The sequence below is a fragment of the Rhinoderma darwinii genome, chromosome 5, assembly GCF_050947455.1.
Source record: "Rhinoderma darwinii isolate aRhiDar2 chromosome 5, aRhiDar2.hap1, whole genome shotgun sequence".
Taxonomy (NCBI): domain Eukaryota; kingdom Metazoa; phylum Chordata; class Amphibia; order Anura; family Rhinodermatidae; genus Rhinoderma; species Rhinoderma darwinii.
Genome location: NC_134691.1, coordinates 33828074 through 33852840, shown reverse-complemented (window position 1 = coordinate 33852840; position 24767 = coordinate 33828074). Strand labels below are relative to the sequence as shown.

The 24767-nt window shown below is 41.0% G+C and overlaps 1 protein-coding gene across 6 annotated transcripts in view; it reads right to left on the bottom strand.

Moving 5' to 3' along the window:
* CSMD3 (CUB and Sushi multiple domains 3) overlaps nt 1–24767 on the bottom strand; it is a 1175227-nt gene that overhangs the window by 115249 nt on the left and 1035211 nt on the right. For all 6 annotated transcript variants that reach the window (XM_075825814.1, XM_075825808.1, XM_075825809.1 and 3 more), the window contains 4 exons: nt 23604–23777; nt 22396–22569; nt 15245–15418; nt 4740–4925 (listed from right to left, as the gene is read on the bottom strand). In XM_075825814.1, the coding sequence (XP_075681929.1) occupies nt 4740–4925; nt 15245–15418; nt 22396–22569; nt 23604–23777 (708 nt within the window). The remainder of the gene's footprint in view (nt 1–4739; nt 4926–15244; nt 15419–22395; nt 22570–23603; nt 23778–24767) is intronic.

Genomic DNA, 24767 nt, shown 5'->3' with positions numbered 1-24767 from the left:
CCATCACTGTCATGTTCTGCGGCTGCCTCGTCCCCTATCCCTTCCTGTGATTCCATCTCCAAATCCAGCTCCTCTTCAGGTCCTGTTTCCTCATCCTCCTCCTCCTCCTCCTCCTCCTCAACATCCATAGCCAGATGTGATCCTTCCTCCATCCTTTGCTGAATCATCGCTGTGAGCGTTTGCTCCATAATGAATATCAGCGGCATAACATCGTTCATTCCGGTAGCGTCACGGCTCACAAATCGTGTGGCCTCTTCAAAGGGCCTCAAAACGCGACATGCGTCTCTAACCAGCTGCCAGTGCCTGAGCTCGAAATTACACTGGCTCCAAACGCTGCCCGTCTGCTGCATCAGGAAATCATTCACGGCTTTCCGCTGTTCGTACAGACGGTCCAACATGTGCAGGGTGGAATTCCATCGTGTTGGAACGTCGCAAATCAGGCTGTGTTCTGGGAGATTGTTTTGACGCTGCAAGTCCAGGAGGGCGTGCTTAAATGCATACGAACGTCTAAAGCGAACGCAAACCCTCCTGGACATGGCCAGCACACCCTTCAAACCAACATATGACTTTAAGAAGCGTGTTATGACCAGATTGATCACATGTGCCATGCAAGGAGCGTGTGTCAGGGGACCTAGACGCAGTGCAGCCACAACGTTCTTGCCGTTATCAGAGACAACATTGCCCAGTGTGAGTTTCAGAGGAGACAGCCAGCGTGCGATTTCCTCCTTGATGCACAGCAGCAGCTCCTGCCCTGTGTGGCTTTTCTCGCCCAGGCTCAGCAGGTGTAAGACAGCGTTGTGGCGCTTCACCTTGCACCTATGAAAAGAGGAGGGAGGAGGAGTGGAAGATACGCTGTGTCCTGTCGGGGACGGTAAGACCTCCAAGGAGGAAGACAAGGAGGAGGAGTAGGAGGAGAAGGATGGTAGGCGCCTGGTGTCCGGAGTTGAAAGAGAAACATACAAGCGTGGAGGTGGTAATGCCTGGCATTGCTGCGGTGGTGCATCGGACTGCAAAATATTGACCCAGTGGGCCGTGAAAGACATGTACTGTCCCTGCCCATAGTTGCTGCTCCACGTGTCGACGGTGGCATGTACCCTGCTGCACACGGATAATTGCAAGGACTTGGACACCTTTTCCTCCACATGCTTGTGCAAGGCAGGGACAGCTGTTTTGGAGAAGTAATGTCGGCTAGGTATTCGCCACCTAGGCTGAGCGCACGCCATCAATTGCTTGACCAGGTGGTACGGCAGCGACTGCACCACCAACAACTTAGCCAGGTGTGAATTAAGCCGCACGACAAATGGATGACTGGTTATATATTGTTGCTTATTGGACAACGATTCCGTAATGGATAACTGACGGGACGTAGGAGGAGCACTAGATGACAGTGATGATGATGAGGACAACGACATGGTGGATAAGGCCTGGCTACTACTTAGATGACAGGGACTCGGAGCAGCAGCAGCAGCGGAAGAGGGGTCTTCATTAGATGTACATGATGGTGGGGCATGTTGATTGTCCCACATGGCCTTGTGATGCCGTTCCATGTGTTTACGTAGAGCAGTAGTTCCTACATTGCTGCCCTGCCCACGCCTTACTTTCTGCTTGCAGATACGGCACTGTGCCATGTTTTCGTCCTCCGGGAAGGTACAGAAAAATTGCCACACGGCAGAGTACCGTAAAGAGGTAGTACCACGTCCACCACCACCACCACCACCACCACAACCAGCCGAGCTTGCCCCTTGTCTGGCAGGCTTTTTTCGGGAGCCTACACCAGCATCTGTGTCGCCGTCACCGGCTCCTGAGCTGACCCTACCGCTGCAACGTTTTGCAGATTGACTTCTGCCCCTACCTCGGCTTGGCTGTTTATCACGTCCAGTGCCGCCACTACTACCCTCCTCCTCTGACGCCGTCATCACCTCGTCACCTGGTTCCCACGTCCTGTCTAAAACAACATCATCATCATAGCCTTCCTCATCATCCCCGCCACTTCTGTCACTGTGTTGTGAATGTGATGTGACATCATGGCGGGCTCCATGCCCCCATTACTGCGTCTGCCACCACGGCTACCACCACCAACACCCCCACTACCGCAGCTATGCGTCTCGGTCACCGCTTCCACCTCCACCACCGCCGCAACACACTCCGTTGGCTGACTCGCGGAAAACAAATCATCATCATCATCATCATCATCACTATGTTGTTCAGTATCTTCCTTCGCACCCGAGGAGATGTCTCTTAGGACTCTCAGGAAAGATGACTTCCCACTAGGAAGGGGGAGCGAAGACATAGATGATGGAATGGAAACGCTAGAAATACCTATATTACTACTGTCACCGTGCCAAGGAACTGTAGAGGATCTGGAATCCAACGAAACCTGGCTTGAAGCCAGATCGTCAGAGTCTTCCTGCTGAGATGACCGCGAGCCAGCCAGCCAGTCCACAATGGCCGTATTGTCTAAAGTAACCCGCCCACCGGAGGAGATGGACAAGTCTGGCTTGCTGATACTACTACCAGCAGGCACATGGCAGCTGCTACTAGTGGAACTGGGCACATGTCTTGTGCCACAAATGCTGGTACTGGGTGTGGCACCAACAGATCCAACATTTGGACTGGAAGAGGAGACGGCATGGGTGTTTTTTCCTCTACCCCGTCCTTTCACAACCTTTTTTTTCCCAGACATTTCAGAGCCCCTTCTAAAAGCTTATTCACACACTGACACTGGCTTGGCAAATGGCAATGAATGAGAATTTCAATCAGTCTCGCTGCAGTGCACTCAGGGAATGCTGGGCCTTGTAGTACTACTAGGCTGCCTGTATTGCAAGTTGGATTGTTATTCCTGTTAACGGCCAGGGATGAGCCCCTTCTAAAAGCGTATTCCCACACTGACACTGGCTTGGCAAATGGCAATGAATGAGAATTTCAATCAGCCTCGCTGCAGTGCACTCAGGGAATGCTGGGCCTTGTAGTACTACTAGGCTGCCTGTATCGCAAGTTGGATTGTTATTCCTGTTAACGGCCAGGGATGAGCCCCTTCTAAAAGCGTATTCACACACTGACACTGGCTTGGCAAATGGCAATGAATGAGAATTTCAATCAGCCTCGCTGCAGTGCACTCAGGGAATGCTGGGCCTTGTAGTACTACTAGGCTGCCTGTATCGCAAGTTGGATTGTTATTCCAGTTAACGGCCAGGGATGAGCCCCTTCTAAAAGCATATTCCCACACTGACACTGGCTTGGCAAATGGCAATGAATGAGAATTTCAATCAGCCTCGCTGCAGTGCACTCAGGGAATGCTGGGCCTTGTAGTACTACTAGGCTGCCTGTATCGCAAGTTGGATTGTTATTCCTGTTAACGGCCAGGGATGAGCCCCTTCTAAAAGCGTATTCACACACTGACACTGGCTTGGCAAATGGCAATGAATGAGAATTTCAATCAGCCTCGCTGCAGTGCACTCAGGGAATGCTGGGCCTTGTAGTACTACTAGGCTGCCTGTATCGCAAGTTGGATTGTTATTCCTGTTAACGGCCAGGTATGAGCCCCTTCTAAAAGCGTATTCACACACTGACACTGGCTTGGCAAATGGCAATGAATGAGAATTTCAATCAGCCTCGCTGCAGTGCACTCAGGAAATGCTGGGCCTTGTAGTACTACTACTACCACTACTACAAAGGCTGCCTGTATTGCAAGTTGGATGCAACGGGCATGAGCCCCTTATAAAAGCGTATTCACACACTGGCTGAGTAGTGAGTAGTGGATGAGCCCCTTCGATTTCTGGATTCCTGCCTTTTAGATTCCTAAAGCTTTCCCTTACTGCACAGAGATGCTATCCCTACAGCTCCTGTCTGTAAAATGGCCGCTGAGCTCCGTGCATAGACTTTTATTGCAGGCTTCAGCCCGCCCCTATGCTGCCTCCCGATTGGCTGGGAGAGCCGTTTGCAAGGCATTATGGGGTAGCCTGATGTCAGGTGATCTTGTGAAATCCTCCATTTTAGATGTAACATGTGGCAGGCGTCAAAATGTAGCCGGGTTCGGTCAAAACGGGTTCGGCCGAACCCGGTGAAGTTCGGATTCGCTGCGAACCGAACTTTTCCGGAAGTTCGGACCGAAACCGGTTTCGGTTGTTGCGGTTCGCTCATCTCTACATGTAATGTTTTAGCTCAAATGAGCCTTTGTCAAGTCTGTATTATAATCCAGAGCTGCATTCACAATTCTATTCACTGTTATTGGAAAAGTCAACAAGATTGTCAACATCCATAACAGGCACGGTGAGCTCCTACAATGTGGTGGTAGGACAGTTAGATTTCCTCACAGCAGATTACAGTACAGTCCCTTCCCAGAATACAAATTCTCAGAGCAAGCTGTGTGCAGACATTGAACCAGCAAGGAATGCTAAGAGATTTTAGCTCTGTAGCCTGCAGTATTGTGAATGCAGTTATGAACTCTAATACAGACTGTAACTTAGGATCAGTACTAGTAATGCAATATATTGCAAAGTTACTAAACTTTTTGTGCCGATTCATTCTTTATATAAGATGTACAACGGTGTTCAAAGGTGGACATATGCTTTAATACAAGTTTAGCAGATTATTTTTTAAGAAAACAACCAAACTAAGCATCTGTGTTAGGTTCAATATTACTTTAAGGCCAATAAGTTGGTTTCATGAATCTACCAAGTAAGTTGTTTTTATCCTTATCTGAAATAGTTTTTTATAATGACCTGCAGCATTTTACTTACTGATACATTCTGGAAGTGACTTGTCCCACTGCCCATTTGGCTGACAAACTAGTACAGATGATCCAAACAAATTATATCCTGGATTACAGTCATAAAAAACCACGGTTCCATAGGTGAAGTTTCCATGTTCTATTTTACTTTCCCGGATGGAGTTTTCTGGAATTCCAGGATCAGTACAGTTGACAACTGCGTGAGAAATATAAATCATTAGCACAATATGGTAGCTGCTGCAGAATCACTATATAACATATAGCAAAGCATCGATATGTACAAGTACCTACATATAGGGAAAGGGCATATCATATAGAGGAAGACAATATGGCTGTTATGGGGCCATGGGAGAGAGGAAATCCCAGATCTGGTTGGTCCCATTTTGGTAATGGGAGGCAAGATCCGGAGCAGGAATCCCCTCTCCAGAGGAACTGCATTGCTAGCAAACAAAGAGATTGGGGAATTGGCATAAATGTAATAGAAAGTGTGTGAAGGGAGAAACAAACATCAGACCCTTCAGTAATGGATGGCAAAACCTGACACCTGGGAGCCTAAATTTTTTTTTTTTCTGCTGTGGGTCCCTCTCTCGTTTGTATTTACCACTGATATAGAGTTATAAATAGCAGGAACAAATACTTCTTCTTGCAAACATATATTCCATTATCATGACCTACGGAAATTGGTGGACAAAAGCCATCAAAAAGTTCAGAAGATATGAAATAAAACAAGCTTCTCCAATAAATGTTTTTGCACTTTTTAATTCTTGTTTTTTGTTCTTTGGATTTAATTCTCATTCTAAACATCCAACAATTTCAATTTGCTATCCTAGCTTCGAAATTAAATACACAGGCCAAGGTAGAGTGGCTTGTTGGCATCTACTGGCAACCAGCACCCAGGGAACATGTCCTGCCAGCCTCCCTTTTAGCTACACCTCTGCATCCAATAAAACTCCAATTTCCAAGAAAAATCTAACAATAATAATAAGAACACGACATAGTATATCACAGTTGTTTTACTGCAGAAGTTGTGTTGTCTTTCTGTAAGGCCGCTGCTATAATCACCCTCAACTACAAGCTGAATATCTTGGCCCATGCTGTGGTATTGACTGTAAGATGCCTATGTTAACTGCTGGTGATATAGGACAAGACTTATTCTTGCAATGAACACCATGTCAATGGAAATCTGTCACAGTTCTATGTTGTAGTAGGGCACGCCACAGTGCATCACTGGTGCTGAACTTCCCACTCAATGTGCCTCCATATCAGCTATTATCTACGCATAATGACACATACAACAAAAATAAGGCAGAAAGATTTTGCAATGCAACACTTTAATATTTTTGGGCCGCCACTTATTTCCAAGTATTCATCAACTTTGTATTGAACATATTTAACCAATATGGAGGACAACCTAAATACCCCTCTATAAAGAAACTAAATAGATATCAGTAGGTAATATATAATATATTATATGGGGGGAGGGCATATATTAGAAAACGTATTGAACATATCAATTACATAGATGATTGTTGCCTATTCTATAGCTATCAGTCTAGTTGACCTACTTTAGGGTCTAGAGGGATAGGAAAAAAGTTTCTGCAAAGGTCAAGTGAGTTTAATGGGTAAAGAAGGCCAGTTTAAAAAAAAAAAACACAGTCCGTGTACATCAAATGACTCCAAAATTAGGGCTTTATTTCCATATCTTGGCTAAAATTTATTGCTAACCTCTGCCTGACACGGATGCATTCACAAGGTTATCTTGGAACCCTGCTCTGTTCTGTTTCCTTAATTGCTTTTGAGATTTATAGAATACTGATTGATAATATTTTACTGGAGTCCAGGGAAATACACTCAGGAAAGATATAAACACTTTGTCAAGTAAGAGGTAAACTTGCTGTAAAAACTTGTCATTGATTAAACTGTTATGACTGGTCTTGTAAGTAACAATTCAAACAAAAATAAACAGAGGAGTTGACAAATGTGAGTTAATGATGTTGGGATTTCGACAGTATTCTGAGTTTGTAGGAATATTAATATTGTACGTAAGCTATATTCATGCACAAGCATACACATCTATACACATGGAGGAGACAATACACTGTGGTGTACCATTCGTAAATCCTACAACTCAGTTCAATATACTTATTCTCTAGTACTCCATGCTATGTATTGGCTTCTCTTGTATGTTTCCTGGAGGAAAAGGTTCGATTTTCTCAGGCTACACAATGCTACAACTTGTTAGAGCTGTTTAGGGTTGCACCATGGACATTACTACGGCTGTAGCAGTTATAGTAGCTTCTATGGAGCCCTGAACCTCAGGGGGCCCACTCAGTCGTTGGAATGTTATGTTGTTCCTTTTTTTGGAGGGGGGGGAACATGATAGTGACTTTCTACTGTCTAGCTAGCTGTGTTTGGATTCTCCTTTTGTGTTTTACTAACATAATGTATCCCTCTACCATCTCTCATTTGGTTATTGAGCTGAAGTTGCTACGGGGCTTTGTGAACTCTAGTTATGCCCATGGCTTGCAGATTGTTCACCTTATTTTAGCCAAGAGGTACAAAGTTGTATGACTTCATGAGGTCAAGTGACTCTCTTGACTAAGCCAAACATGACTGTGTGAAGGTCGGCAATAATTAATGTCAACTACCTCTGGTGGGCTAGAGCTGTTTAAGGTTACAAACATTGTTCACCTAGAGCAAGTCTGTTGTCATGAGTTCAAAGACTAGACTAGGCCAAACATTAATGTGTAAAGTTCTGCAACAAATAAATTCAACTTTATCTGGGGACACATTGTTGAGAGTTGGAAACATTGTTCACGTAATGTAAAGTCTAGGGGATACATTGTTGTATGCTTTCATGAGGTCAAAGTGACTGTCGAGATGTGGCCAAGAATTACTGTGTAAAGTTCTTCAAAGTACTAAGGTCAACTACTTCCGGTGGACACCTTATTAGAGCTGTTTGAGATTGCAAACATTGCTCACCATCTAATGACAGACTAGGCAATATAATGTTGTATGATATCATGAGGTCAAAGTGACTGTCTAAAAGAAAAAGTTCAGTCAAAACCCTGCTTATAAGATTGTGGTGCATGTTTCTCAGAGATGGCATCCCATTAGCAAATTGTAGAAGAAAGACTGGCACTCACTTAGTATGCTTTATCACTGGTTTATTCCAACAGTATCAGACAAATATATTGTGATACATTTCATCTCTACCTGAGCCTTTTTCAAAAGTAAGAACTGTTGAAATACATCGCAATATGATTGACTGATACTGTTGGAATAAACCAGAGGTAAAGCATACTGAGTGTCACTCTTACTTTTACAATGTGATTGTCTAGAGTTTTCCCAAAAAAACTGTATAAAGATCTTCAACTACTACACTACCAAATACTCTGGAGATTTGTCTGTTTGGTCTTCTGGATGAGGAATAATGGCAGCATCACCTACGAATATTCCTTAGGGAAACTTTATTTTTTGCAAGAAAATATATTGCTTTAAAATGGTTGGCTCCAGGAACCGCATTGATTTCTATTTGGAGGAAGCTAGTTAGTTTTATTATTCTATTTAACTAGATTATATGTAAAAGTAGGGGTTGCCCAGATAATTTTGAAAAAAGTATGGGGATTGTGGAGTAATTCTCCACTTACTGTACAGTTGCCTCAAGCCTACTCTTCTTACTTGCTATCTTTGTAGGGCTGAATTACTGTAGTGATAAGAGCTGGTGGATGGGAAATCCATGGCCTCTACTCCTTTAGGTATAAACCTCTGAGACATGTGAAAAAGATGTACTGATACTATTCTTTTTTTTCTTTTTTTGTGAACCTTGAAACTAATATGTGGTGAAACACTGTATTATCTACTTTTGGATTTCTGTGCTGTCCTCACTGTACTGTTGCTCTCTTGATCCATGCACTATGCAGTCGTTTGACTAATCCTGTATTCTGTTCACGTTTTAATAAAATGAGTCTAAATAAAAAATGATTTGCAACAATTAAGGTCAACTACGTCCAGTGGACACCTTATTAGATCTGTTTAAGATTGCAAACATTGTTCACCTAATACTAGCGTAGGGGATCTAATTATGTATGACTTTAAGAGGTCAAAATAACTGTCTAGATAAGGTCAACATTTTCAATGAAATACATCTTGCTTTTATATGATTTTTTTTTCTCAAGGGTCCTGATCACAGAAAGCAAAAAAAAAAAAAAGTACAATTATTTATTTAAATGTATACTTTATTCTTATCTGTAAGCACATCTACAAATACTGAAATATAGTTACTAAGTTAAATAGTTACATACCGTTGAAGAAAGACACATGTCCATCATGTCCAACCAAGGGATGGGAAAAAGGGAATGGATGACACAAAAATTCCACACATTGACATAGGAGCTTATATTTTTTTGTTCTAGGAAATTATCTAAGCCTTTTTTAAAAGCCATCTCCTGTCCCTGCTGTGACGGCTCCTGCGGTCAATATTCCATAGATTCACAGTTCTCACAGTAAAGAAGGCTTGTCACCTCTGCAGATTGAACCTTTTTTTCTCCAGACGGAGGGAGTGCCCCCTTGTTTTTTGAGGGGGTTTTACATGGAACATGTTTTCACTATATTTCTTGTATGGGCCATTCATATATTTAAATAAGTTAATCACGTCCCCCTTAGTCGACTCTTTTCAAGGCTAAATAGGTTTAATTATTTGAATCTTTCCTCATAACTTAGATTCTCCATGCCCCTTATTTGCTTTGTTGCTCTTCTTTGTATTTTTGCCAACTCCAGGGCATCTTTTCTATGAACTGGAGCCCAGAACTGAACTGCATATTCTAGATGAGGCCTCACTAATGCTTTGTAAAGTGGTAATATTATATCCCTGTCCCGCGAGTCCATGCCTCTTTTAATACACAACAATATCTTGCCGGCCTTTGAAGCAGCTGATTGACATTTGATGCTGTTATTTAGTTTATGATCTACAAGTACTCCCAGATCCTTCTCAACAAGTGACTCCCCCAGTATAGCTTCCCCTAGGACATATGATGTTGCAGATTGTTGGTACCCAGATGCATATAATTACATTTATCTACTACATTAAACTTAATTTGCCAAGTGAATGCCCAAACACTCAGTGTGTCCAAATCAGCTTGCAATTTACAAACATCTTCCATAGACTGAACAATACTACATAGCTTGGAGTCATCTGCAAAAATAGAAATAGTGCTATTAATCCCATCCTCTATATCATTAATAAATAAGTTGAATAATAGTGGTCCCAGCACTGAACCCTGGGGTACACCACTTATAAACCGGGACCATTCAGAGTAGGAATCATTGACCACAACTCTCTGGATATGGTCCTTGAGCCAATTTTCAATCCAAGTACAAACTATACTTTTAAAACCTATGGACCTTAGCATACCCATTAGCCATCTATGAGGGACAGTGTCAAATGCCTTTGCAAAGTCGAAAAACACTAAATCCACAGCGGCCCCTCTTTCTAGGCTTCTGCTCACCTCTTCATAAAAACAAATCAGGTTGGTCTGACAACTTCTGTCCTTAGTAAAACCGTGCTGGCTGTCACTTGCAATACTATTTTTTGTCACATACTCCTGTATATAGTCCCTGAATAGCCCCTCAACCATTTTCCCCACAATGGATGTTAAAGGGAATGTGTTGCCAGAAAAACATGTTTTGTTTTTTTTAATTAAACATTTAGTGTGTAGGTGATTAAACATTGTTCTATTTTTTTTTATTTTTTTCACGAGTCAGGAAATATTATAAATTAGATTCTAATTTATAATATTTCCCATTGCTGGTCACTAGATGGAGCTATTCCCAAAATTGCAGCATTGCAAAATTGGGTAAAAAGCCCTCGCTCTAGTGAGCTCTCAGCATCCCCCCCTCCTTTATCCTGGCTAGTGCCGGGATAAACGAGGGGTTTGAACGGTCTAACCTCCTACACTGTGTGTCACCATTTTTTGAGCTAACGCACAGTGTAGTAGGTTTACATACAGTAGTAAACGTACACAAACACGAACATACATTGAAATCTCTTACCTGCTCCTGCCGCCGCGGCTCCCTCCTGCCCGTCCGCTCCGTCTGCTGCCGCTGGTCCAAGTGCACAAGTCCGGAAGCCGCGACCGGAAGTAGTAATCTTACTGTCCGGCCGCGACTTCCTGTCCACAGGAAAATGGCGCCGGACGGCGCCAATTTCAAATTGGACTGTGTGGGAGCGGCGCATGCGCAGTTCCCACACAGACGGCGTACACAGAAGTGGATGGGACGGGAGCCGTTCGCAGTCCCTATGGGACTGTGGCTGCTGTATTCCATGTCTGTATGTGTCGTTAATCGACACATACAGAAATGGAACAAAAAATGGCAGCCCCCATAGGGAAGAAAAAGTGTAAAAATAAGAAAAAGTAAAACACAAACACACAAATAAATATAAACGTTTTTAATAAAGCACTAACATCTTTAACATATGAAAAAAAAAAAATTGTGATGACACTGTTCCTTTAAGCTTACTGGTCTATAATTATCCGGGGAAGACCTAGAGCCCTTTTTAAAAATAGGCACCGCATTTCTTTCTTACAGATTTTATTAATCTCTTTGTCATTTACAAAGGCTACAGCTGTACCCTCAGATTTGAAGTATTGCCCTTTTTACAGAAGGTGTAAGCCATGTGGGGTTTAATTTTAGTCCATTATACTTGTTACCTGTAGGAATAAATGTTGCACTATAATTATACAAAGTGGATTTTATGATCTCCCATTTATCATTTGTCCCATTATTTGGCATTTGACATTGGTTGTTCCCAGTCTATGTCCTGAATTGCTGCCCTCATCCTGGGGAATTGGCCTTCTTAAAAGCAAGTGTTTTTGCCCTCCCAAACGGTGATTGTTTTTTACAGCATAGGTAAAATGTAACTATATTGTGATCACTGTTACCGAGGTTTTCACGAACATTGACATTCCCAACAAGCTCGGCATTATTAGAAATGACCAGATCCAGCAGAGCTTCACGTCTAGTCGGGTCTTCCACTAACTGGGCCATAAAATCTTCCTGCAACAGGTTGAGGAAATTTCTCCCCTTCGCAGTTGTAGCCAAAGCATGATGCCAATTAATATTTGAGTAATTAAAATCTCCCATTTTCACTACAGTACCAGCCTGTACAGCCCGCTCCATCTGTTTATATAGCTGACCTTCCATCTCCTCAGTTATATTGGGGCGTCTATAAATGAAACCAAAAATATTTTTTTTTCCAGTGTTTAGCTCCCTTTGTAATTCCACCCACAAGGTTTAAACCTCCTCACAATCTTCACCCACTATTGTCTTTTTCATACTCGCCTTCATATCACTTCTCACATACAGACATATCCCACACTGTAACGTCCGCAGTCACAGACCGCAGACTCCTCTCATCCTGCCGACGTCTTCCTCCCCAGAGATGCCAGCACATGCGGCCGTCCTGCCCTGCAGTGACCACGAGGGTGCACTCTCTAGATCATTCCCGGCCTTAATGGGCCAGAGCACACACATGTTTTAGATTTGACTGATTGCTCCCAGATCACCCTGGACTATAAGAAGGGCCCTGCCCTTCTGATTCTTGCCTGAGCATTGTTAGTATTCCCATGTCAGTCTTGCAAATGGTCCCTTAGTGTTATCCTGTTCCTGTTGTTACCATACCCTGTTACCTGTATCCGGTGCTGTGTCCTTGTTCCTGAGCCTGTTAGTGTTGGAGTCGTGTCCTATTGAATATGCTGTCATCTGCCACGTCCAGTGTTATCCGCCACGTCTGGCGTAACCTGCTGCACCCACTTCCATCTGTGCTAAAGCCTCGGCCACTATCTGGACTATTCAGGTAACCTATTACGGGACTTTGTATTGTTTGGGTACTCTGTTGCTTGGCCAGCTGCCTCCCCGCTATGGCGGTGCGGCCCAGTGTGTCCACATACCCACAGACCGTGACAACCGCGTTTCCTATTTGTCTTGTCTTTTCGAAACAGTGTAAAACCCTGTAGATTTACAGCCCAGTCATGTGAAGTGTCTAGCCATGTTTCAGCAACACCAACTATATCTATATGGTCCTCCAGTACCAAGGCCTCCAGCTCCCCCATTTTGCTTGCAAGACTTCTGGCATTTGTGAACATACACTTTAACTTGCCTTTCAATTTTTCACATTGAATATCAGAAATGTGGTTATTTGACATTATTTGGGCATTTTTATCTTCAATGTTTTGTAACAAGAGGATTTCCCTATCCTGTTGTCTAGTCCTCTCCCCACAATCTATTTCTCCCCCCACCAATATAGTCTGACCCCTCTCTAACCTTACTACCCCTTTATTTTCTACATTGATGTCCCTCCTCAGCCCTAGTTTAAATACTCTGCCATCCCAGCTAGAAAGGAAAGGTTCTAGGAGGGCAAAGCCTTCTCCTCTAAACAAGACATCAGCCATGCATTTAACTCCCTGAGCTCCCGCTGTTTTTCCTGTGATGCGCATGGCACAGGCAGTATTCCTGAGAATACTACCTTGGAGGTCCTTTTCTTCAGCTTGTAGCCTAGCTCTTTAAAATTTTTATTATGGCTCCTCCACCTACCATGTATTCTGTCATTGGTTCCCACGTGTACCAGGACTGCTGGATCATCACCAGCCCCTCCCAGTAATTTATCAAACCATTCCACCACATGCCAAACGCGCACCAGGAAAGGCAGAAAACCATTCGGTTGAGGCGGTCTTGGCCACAAATTATTTTATCCGTCTTCCTGATTATAGAATCACCTACAACTACCAATTGTCTTGCCTTACCTGCATTACCATCCTGCCGACTACTAGCTGGGCTGTTCTCCCAGCTGTTAGGGAGATGAGAATTCACTAGGGCTGCCATTTCTGAGACTGATACCCTCGCACCCAACTTGGCAATTTTGCTTGGAATAACAGAAACAGAATTGGCCTTCCTTTTCTTGGACCCCTAACTACATTAACCCAGCTACTTGCCTGGCCCTGCTGACCCATGTCTTCACCCTCCAGTTCTACCCCACTAACTGCTTGCTCAGTGAGAAGCATGCTCTGTTTACGATTGTCTATCATCCTCAGAGTTGCATTTTGCTCCTCCAGATCTCTAATGTGAGCTTCCAGGTGAACAACATGCTCACATCTCCCACAGAGGTATTCACCCTGGAACTCCGGCTCCAGTCATGTATACATATGGCAAACTGTGCACTGAAGAAAACCTCCAATATTGCTATCCATTATCCCAGTTACAAAAAAACCTGTGAAAAAGTAAAAGAAAAGAAGCAGAGAAGAAGAGTACTTACAGGGACTTTAACTCCTCTTTTACACGCTGGTTTATTAACTCCACTTATTACACAAGCCACTTAGTCCACCAAGCACAATGAGAGCAAGCTCAAAAGTGAGTCCTGCCGCCTAATTTAAATCACCTGAGAGTAAAAAACCCCCCTGCCCTTAATTAGGTGCGCAGCAGAAAAGAAAAAAAGGATTTCAAATTGTGTCAGTAGTTAGAACACAAGACGCACACTAAAAAAAAACCTTGATAACTTTGATTTGCAAGCACTTAATCCGTTCACAGAATCACACGCAGTAGCAAACTCCGGTTTATTAACTCCACTTATTCCACAAGCCACTTAGTCCACCAAGCACAAGGAGAGCTTCCTATAGTGGAAGTAATTACTGTATGAAGCCATTCAGTGTTTCAGAAATCTAAGATATATTTGTAATAGGGATTTGTTGTTAAGCTGGCCATACATGGTTGGTCTGTGAGGGTTGTTGTTTTGGATGACAATGCCATTAGTTAAATCAGCAAATCACTGACTGATCTCTGCCTTGATCTGTGGTCTGGTCAGGGCTTATATTGATAGAATGCAAATCTGTTGCTCGGCATGAACGACTTTGCAAGGACTGCAAGCAAAAAATACAACATTGGTAGATCAACTTTGTCAGATATAATTGTCTTTGGTCGGAGACTGTCACGCTCACTAGTGTCACAAACAGATGGCAACAGAAAATGGTCAAAATTGACCTTTTTGGGCATTTAAAATCTTTAGTGCAGGGACAGCTTTACTGGGAAGCATACTGGGGGTTAAGGTATAAGGGGTTCATAGGGTGCTCATTTTATAGATTGCTCTACATGGCAGATCAGACCCTAGAAATTATTTAAAAAAATGCCTATGCTTGCATAAGAACCTTACTTTTGCAACTTTTGAGCCAATCACATTACAAATAGGATCAATCATGTAATTGTCTAGAAACCTGTACATGACAAGAATGGTGGGACGTCTCCTTCCTACGTTGGATGGCTGCAAACATAACAATATTCTGCAGCAGGTAAGATTTCAGGGGTCTGGTTTGCCATATATTGTGAAACAATTCATAAGATGAAAATAGGTGACCACTATTGGATTATTTAGAGGACCAATACACTTTCCTATATTTGAGTACAAACAGGCGACTGATCCAATTTGATTTAAATAAATACTAACAAGTATATTAGTGTCTCTTTTACCTTTACAGATAGGAGGTGGATGACTCCATTGGCGATTGGCCTGACACTGCGCCCTCGTTGGTCCTTGCATAACATATCCCATGTTACAAGAGAATGTCACAACGTCATTATAATTAAAACCATTGCCACTTGTTCTTCCATAGATTGGACTGCCAGGATGACCACAGCTTATCGCTGCCATAAGAATGGGATAAAAGAATGGAGATAATGTATGAATTAGTCACTAATAAAGCAGTTCTACAAACATCATTATCACAGTAGTATTGGCACAGGATAAGTACAATTCTAAAAGGTTATATCTGTGTTATTACACCGGTGGGAGAATATAGAGGAGAGAGGACTCCATAGAAAACAGCACAATGGGTCCCTACCTAGTCCTGATTCAAACCATCACACACCAAAGTCGGAAAATAAGGCTTGGGGTTTAATCACAATATTTTTTAAACTGAAATAGTGGGTGCAAATTTGTCCATTGGAAAGGTGTTTTGTTTTGTATCTTTTCATTGATTTGAGGTTAAAAAACAATATCACTAGCATTAGTCCTATAATATAAATAATTTAACTATAATATCTCATAATCCAGTTGTCATGTTTTGACTTTCACAAAATAAAATCTATCATCTATCTATCTATCTATCTATCTATCTATCTATCTATCTATCTATCTATCTATCTATCTATCTATCTATCTATCTATCTATCTATCTATCTATCTATCTATCTATCACTGTACCCTGATATCAGATGGTCCTATGCAAAGAGTACATATATATATATATATATATATATATATATATATATATATATATATATACACATATATATATATATATATATCCATCAATTAGATAGATAGATAGATAGATAGATAGATAGATAGATGGATAGACAGACAGACAGACAGGTAGATAGACAGACAGAAAGACAGACAGACAGGCGGACAGACAGATAGATATGAGAGATTGATATTGAGATAAAACGCTCTCATATACAATCTCATATCTATCTGTCTATCTATCTATCTATCTATCTATCTATCTATCTATCTATCTATCTATCTATCTATCTATCTATCTATCTATCTATCTATCTATCTTTCTATCTATCTATCTATCTATCTATCTATCTATCTATCTATCTATCTATCTATCTATCTATCTATCGTCATACCCTGATATCAAACAGTCCTATGCACAACAGTACATATATGCGATAGATAGATAGATAGATAGATAGATAGATAGATAGATAGATAGATAGATAGATAGATAGATAGATAGAAATATTGATATAGAATATTAGTATATATATTTGTCTATCTATCTATCTATCTATCTATCTATCTATCTATCTATCTATCTATCTATCTATCTATCTATCTATCTATCTATCTATCTATCTGTCTATCTATCTATCATCTATCTATCTATCTATCTATCTATCTATCTATCTATCTATCTATCTATCTATCTATCTATCTATCTATCTATCTATCTATCTATCTATCTATCTATCATCTATCTATCTGTCTTATGTCTCTCCTTCTATCTGATAGATCGAGATAGAGATAGATCGACAGACAGATTTTGCACAGTACAATACAATAATATATATACAATCCAAAAGGAATAACCGTATATGTGTGTGTGTGTGTGTGTGTGTGCGTGTGTGTGTGTGTGCGTGTGTGTGTGTGTATACACCTCAATGTACAATTCTTCATTTTTAAGCTGCAATGTGTCACAGTTGTAGATACCTATTACCTCTCTTCTCGCTGTTCGGTATAGCAGTTATATCTACTGTGTGGTTTGCTATAATTGGATGTTGAAAAACACTACATTCACCCTTGCTGCTGTTAGCAATGACCCATGAGCAATTATTTCCCTTGCTCTATTCTTATTCCTATCCAACAGATTTGGAAAGACTTGTTTGACAGAGATTCATTCTTGTTTAAAGATTATCGATAAAGAAACATGTTGTTCCCTGTGGTCTAATACCCCTTTCTCTCCTTAGTTTAACATGAAAACTAATGGAACCCTTGAGTGTTTCAATCTGATTACGACAGATTTAGAACATATATTTGGAAAGAACTGACAACCATTGATTAGAATGTTCTTGTCACTATATAACTATTAACTATGTAGGATTTGAAATGTTAATATCTATCTAAATATTCTTTAGAAATTGTAAAACATTTCCATATACAAGTGATTGGGACAATCTTTTTATATTAGTAGAGTCCCTAGATGATAAAACACCCTTAATCTGCGGAACCTGCTTGCATGTGTTCCTTTTCCCTGCAGCACCACCGCAGGGTGTTACTATCATCTGCCGGATGTACGGATTCTCTGAGCCGTAATTCATTTTGCGCTTGCTAGACTGAGTTGCAGTATCTTAGGGATCCCCTGGTAATCACCCTTTGTTCCCCACAAGGAGGTATGGATTTCGAGGCAGGAAGATCTCCAGGTCGTGGCCCCCAGCATAGTCAAAGGTTGGCGGCAGTAGCGTAAACAGTGACAGAGTCAAGGTCATCACCACGAGAGCAGTCTTTGTGTAACATGCCAGAGGACAAGACAGAAGCGTAGTCAGGAACAGAACTAGGGGTTAAAGTCAGGAAACAACATCAGGCAGCAAACAAAAATCCAAAGTGCAAGGCACAAGCAAAATCCATAAACAAGCCCAAGGTCAGGATCAGGGTCGATCAGGAGACAGATTTAGGGACAACACAACGAATAAGAGCCACAACAGGGTATGAACCCAATCAGCAGCCAAGACATTAGAGGCTGATTCCCCTTTAAATATATCAGTGGGCCTGATGTCACTGGCAGGTGCCGGCTGCCTGTCATGCAACACCGCCGGCCGAGGATCGAAAAAGAGCCGGATGCATGGAAGACACGGCTGAGAACGGGACTAGCGAGATGAGTGTCCATTGAAATCCATAACCTGTTCATGTTCTATATGAGAGCCAGTGAATCGTTCTTTGTATCCGCACTTTGGTCTGGCTAATCAATAAGTGTCCTGAACAAGAGATTATAATCTGTTAACTCAGATTTCTTTAACATGTTACTTCTAAACTAGAATATCCCTGTAAAACCAATAATAATCCAAAAAGTTATATGTCTGCAGTTAACTCTCAGTATACAGTTTCCTCTCATGTCACACAGGGGTCCAGCATGCTGAGGATTTAGGAGTTGTTCGGTAGGGACACCCTACATAGGAACTGGGAATCAACAGTGATCTCTGGTGTTTAGTACATTTTTTCCTCCCTTGGCAATAAATGTGTTGAGAATTGGGACATATGTGATGAGATATCAATCACTTAAAAAAAAAATCCACGTATCCAGCATATTATGGAATATACTAGTATATCTTGGTCATTTATAAATACAAATTACTTGTTCACAATTTGTTTTTGATTTTTTTTTTTGTAATTTGTCTTTGTTTCTGGAGATACATTATTGAACTTTTTACTCCTTGATCTTAAGTTTTTCTTTTTTCGTTTAGTTTACATACATTTTTCTAGCACTGAAGTGCAGGACAAAAAGATTCCTATAAAGTTTTGTTTTTTTTCATTTTTGGCTGACAGCGATTTATTGGGTGAATGGCCTTCTCAGAATCTGTCCTCATGAATACTTTCATGAGACAGCTGTTGTACTGTAGTAGCAGAATATCTCTAGAGAAGTCCAAATAAAATGAAAAACTGATTATCTGCTCAACTGACAATTCTACATCGAGGTACAGTAGATCTTCAGAATCCTAACACATTACATTGTAACATAATCATATATTATTCTAATATGTGCCGGACGTAAAGAGAACTGCATCAGATATATCATAATTATTTCTTCATTGACAAAGAGTTTTATGGATGGGATTTTCTGGAGGTAAACATCATACTGGGAAGCAACAGACCTAAAAATGCACCTTGATAAACAGACCAAGTCTAAATTATAGTGAAGGTGACAATTTTATGATGTGAAAACGAAAAGATATATACATCAAGGACGAGATAGGACTATCAAATGAATCCCTGGTGCTCGCTGTAGGGCTGCGGATATGTTTCATGCTGTTTAAAATTTTCAATGCGTTGGCACTGTATTGGGGTCACTCCTACTCCTTTGTAACTAAGCAACATGACAATTGTGAGACAATGTACACGGACGTAAGCATTGATAAATACACTGTAGAACGTAAGATATGATATTGTGAAGATTTTTGAAAATATAACATCCAGATGGCTCATTTTGTTAAACAATTCAATGCATTTTGCTAAAGGTAGAGCTCCAGGAACCTCAAGGTCTATAAGAATGGAGTCAGTGGGCATAGCTGGTGATATAATTTACTAGCGTCTGCCTGACTGCTCTATTCTGAAGCCAGGAGCCGAAAGACGAACCAAAAAGTAACAGAGGGGATTATTATTTTAATAATTACATTAGTATTGTACACCTACCTCAAAATTTACCTTAAAGAAGTTGTGTTAGGCTATGTTCACATCTGCGTCAGGGCTCCGTTCCGACATTCCGTCACAGGTTACCGTCAGAACGGAGCCCTGACTGACACAAACTGGAACCGAAGGTTTCCGTTCCCATCACCATTCATTTCAATGGTGACGGATCCGGTGCCAATGGCTTCAGTTTGTCTCCGTTGTGCAAGGGTTCCTTCGTTTTGACAGGATGAATACTGTAGTCGACTATGATATTGATTCCATCAAAACGACGACAAAACCCTTGCACAACGGAGACAAACTGAAACCATTGGCACCGGATCCGTCACCATTGAAATCAATGGTGATGGAAACGGAAACCTTTGGTTTCAGTTTGTGTAAGTCAGTGCTCCGTTCCGACGGAAATCTCCGACGGAACGTCAGAGCGGAGCCCTGACCCAGATGTGAACGAAGCGTTACATAGATAATCCTTTTAGCGCATATGGACGTTAGATAAACATTGAGCTTTCTCCAGCAATAACAGATGATTGAAGGGAGTACAAGATGCCAACCCCACAGCTGAATGTCCAAGACAATCTCTTAAAGGAGCACTCAACAATTTTTTTTTATTCACTGGCCCATTAGAGAGGCATATTATGTAAATTGTGGAGAAGGTTATTTTCTTACCAGTGACTGTATTTGTAAGTTATCCACTTCCTTCTGGTCCTCAGCTGTGTCATGTGACCAGTAATAGGACTCTCCAACTACCACAGCGTCTCATGTGTGGACAGGAAGTCAGTTTCTCTATTCATTCCTATCATAGCCTCGATGTCAGTCTTATAGGAATGAATAGCGAAACTGACTTCCTGTCCACACATGAGACGCTGTGGTAGTTGGAGAATCCTACTGCTGGTCACATAACACAGCTGAGGACCAGAAGGAAGTGGATAACTTACAAATACAGTCACCGGTAAGAAAATAACCTTCACCACAATTTACATAATGTGCTTTCCAACCAGCCAGGGAATAAAAAATGTTGTGTGAGTGCTTTTTAAAGAGGGTTTTCCAGCATTATACAAATAAATCTCAATTTTATAATAAAAATGTATGCATATTTGTAATATATTTTTATATTATATATTATAGGGGCAAGTAATTGAACTATCTATGCTAGTTTTCTGCCATAGAATAGTTGCAAAATGGTCCAAAACTCACAATTTATGGTGCAAAGTGCAACTTTTAGCCTTTTTACACTGCCCTCAGCACTTCTCTGTTAAAGGGGCTCAGAAAGGGCCACATCGGTCCGTCAATTTTTCTTTATAATTTACCTTAGAAAACTGGCATAAACGATAGGGGAACTCAATAGGGCATAACAAGGGAGAGGCCCCTACCTTACACCCCCTCAAACAGTTCCCCCTTCGCCAACCCGTTGGTCAGTTAAATGAGAAAAAAATTAAATTTTATATATATATATATATATATATATATATATATATTTTTATATATATATATATATATATATATATATATATATATATATATATATACTCACCTCACTGATCCCCTTCTCCCCTCAGACCCCCTCAGCATGACCTGACTCATACAAAGTACTGAAGCCGGGCAGCCTCAGTACGTTGTACATGCATATAAGGCTCTGACGATCCCCGACATCAGGACCTTGGGTGAGCCATGCTGGAATACTGAGGGGATCCAAAGGGAAGAAAAGGAGCGCTCAGGTGAGTTTGTGTTTTTTTTTAAAATTATTGTCGATGTGGGAGGAATGGATTGTGGTGCACGGTCCGGCCGAAAGATGCAACACATTTAAGAGGCTTTAGCCTCTTAATAAATGTGTCGTAAATTTACTCCAACTTTTAATTCTATTAAGACTGGTGCATGAAACGACAGTTCTAATAAATTGCTACTATAACTTTCAATTACTCGCCATTTTCAAAATCTTTGCTTACTCTTAGTGAATGGAAACATTCTTTTTTACATCCAGAATCTAAAAACCTGTCCTAATCATGTCCGTCTGCCACAAGTGCAGCACATATTTCAGTTTTTCAGAACTTTGTTTTGTAGCAAACCCTGCATCTGTGTCAGTTGGACATGACCAAAACAGCTTTTTAGCTTGTGGATGTAAAAAAAATGTCTTTGCATTCCCTAAAAGTACGCATAGATTTTGAAAATGGGGAGCAATTGAAACACAAAGACTATGAGAAAGTTGTAGACATTTTCATTATACATTGAATAAAGTTTATTTACATAAAATTGGAATAAATAGGCGTGAAGACCCATACCGCACCACCATGGTGATAAAACCTCCCTATGCCTATGTATGATACGTAAGAGGCACATGTAGGTATAGTATGGACCCATAATCCGGTCATGTGCAGGAGGTCTAACATTAAACAGCATCATTTTAATGTTCAGGATGGTGCTGTAAACCTATTTAATTTGTCCTATAAAAGAGTGTTAAGCTGATTTAGTCTTGGATTAGGGTCTGAGGGGGAGATAACTAGCACTTCTAAGGATCACAAGCTCTCAAGATCATAGAAGAAAGAATTTCATCATGGTGGAAAATGTCCTTGTGATGACCAAGTTCTTCCCTTTTCTTATACCAAGAGACATCTCTCCATGTATTGACCCCTTTCCACGTATGCAGCTCCAGTATTCCAATACATGGATGGAACAGCAATAAAAACATAACTAAAGCCACAAGATGTTTACTTACGCACACAGGATGGCAATTGACCAGACCAATTGTGGTCTTGTTGGCAAATCCTTACTGATGACCCGATCAGGCGAAAACCAGGGTTGCACTGATAGACAACAGTATCTCGATACCCATAATTTTCTCCAATGACTTGTCCATTTACAATTAATTCTGGAGTTCCACAGTGACCGGCTGCAATGTGAAAATATAAGGTGTGTTTCAAATACAAAATAATAATAATGATGATAATAATAATAATATTTAAACTCTACTTGTATATGTCCTCCAGCCAAGTCTAATTGTAGACTAGGTACTACCAGGTTCTCAATTCCTAGTAACCTTCTGTCATATTGGTGGATTCATGTCAATGTGTTTCAGGGCTGAATGTGTTTCTTCTTTAGGCTAATAAATTATGTATATATATTAGCCTAAATAAGGGGTTCATTCTGTGTGTAGCATTAGACACATTAAAGATATTTTTTTCATATTATTCTGTGCCCCCCTCGTCTCCTCTACCGGCGGCAGCACCAAAGATATTTTTCTGATCTTAATTTGCTTTCTTGTATTAAAGACTGATGGAGACGCATGCTATGAATATCTGTGGTGGCCACCAACGTATACAGTAGATAACAAGTGTTGTTTTATCCACGTTAGGAACTTGTGATGAGTAGATAGATAGGTCCTTGAACTCCAATACCCTATGAAGTATATTTTCAAAACTGTTTAAGTGGGTTCAAAAAGTGTCTTTAACTTATAATAAATTTGGTGCCTGCAATGTACTCCATTTTATTGGAGTCATTTGTAACAGACTTCTGCCAAATTTTGCTTAAATCCCGCTTAATATTTAATTTACACAAAATGTTATAATTGATGTTGTTGTCACATTCACCAAATGAGCAGCACAAAGGGTCCACATCAGAACAGACCAAAAAAAGTGGCACCTTCTTCTATGTATAAAACCTTAAACTATACACAACTCAACTCCTGGCATAAGTTGAAGCTACTGGGTCCAAAACAAAATCGGTAATAAGGCCCCCAACTATAACCGTTATTTATAATACTGACCACCTCATATGGAGCAGAGAGACCTTCTGAGCCCCTACAGGCTCCAGGTTTCAAATGTGACTCAATCCTCTGCACCCACCTATAGTTACGCCCCTGACTCCAGTAACTCTCTGTGAAATATACACCTACATGTCAGTATATTCTAAACTATGAAAATTTACCTAAACATCTTGTCTCAGTGCCGCTCCAAAGTCCCGAAGATAAGCATTCTCGCACCACAGAGCCTACCAGCATGTACCCTGAATCACACGTGAATATTGCTGTTGAGCCAAATGTTGTTTGTGTGCCAATTTTCTTTCCATTGGGTGGTACTGGAAGTTCCCCACATGACGTTACTGAAAAAAAAAAAAAGTTATGAAATGTTAAGTGCTTGAAAAAGGCTCCTGCAATAGTGCCGAAACGTTGCACGAGGGCAAATAAAAAACCTATTTTTTTTCACTTTGAATTGGAGTGCTGCCTATTCTTGGACATATATGAAATGTTATATATATTAAAAATCAGCACAATGTTACATCAGGTAATGAACTGTTAATTGTTGAATTGGGGCCGCACTGACCCCTTATGCTCCCACATGCTCCCCGTATGTTGTGTCCTAGCAGTGTGATACTATGTGCAGTATCAATGCCTATTCTTTAACATAGACACTGCACAGATGTAGAGTTAGGATGGGGTGCATATCAAATAGGTTTCCCACATCACATTTCTAGCCTCTGCAACATTTGACTATAGTCAAGGACACTTTTAATGACATGCAAACTTAGCAAGTTTCTACAAACAGTAAATATGTGTTATAAAGAAACTCACACTTGAAATTCCTACAACTGGGTGAATTGATAGCAATTCCTCCTTGCCATTCAGAGCAGGGCAAACAGGCTACACATATAAGATGGGGAGGGGCAATTTATTACAATGTTTCAATTTCTTGAGAATTGTAACAATTTGATTTTGTTTTTCAGTTGTGTATCATATTCCTTAAAATGTCTCACATTACATGCAGGATACGGAACCTGCTTTTTGTGTATAAAGGGACTAGACCTTATTTTTCCTGCCAGTTATGTTTGCTGTCTTTTTATCATGGAGTAATAAGATATTAGATTAAAAATGACATTGAATTACATGTGGCTATTCAACCTTACCCCTTTCTCGGAAAAGTAAATGTTGTATGCCAAGTCCCAATTTTGCCAGTGTTCTAACCAATGACGTTGCTGGCATTAGGGGCGTGTCATCCCAGGTTTTTTTACCTGGTGACCCAGATCTCCGGGTACCATCGATAACCACATTCAATCGTAACTGTGGGTTCAATAGTGCCCCAGGTATGTTCAGAG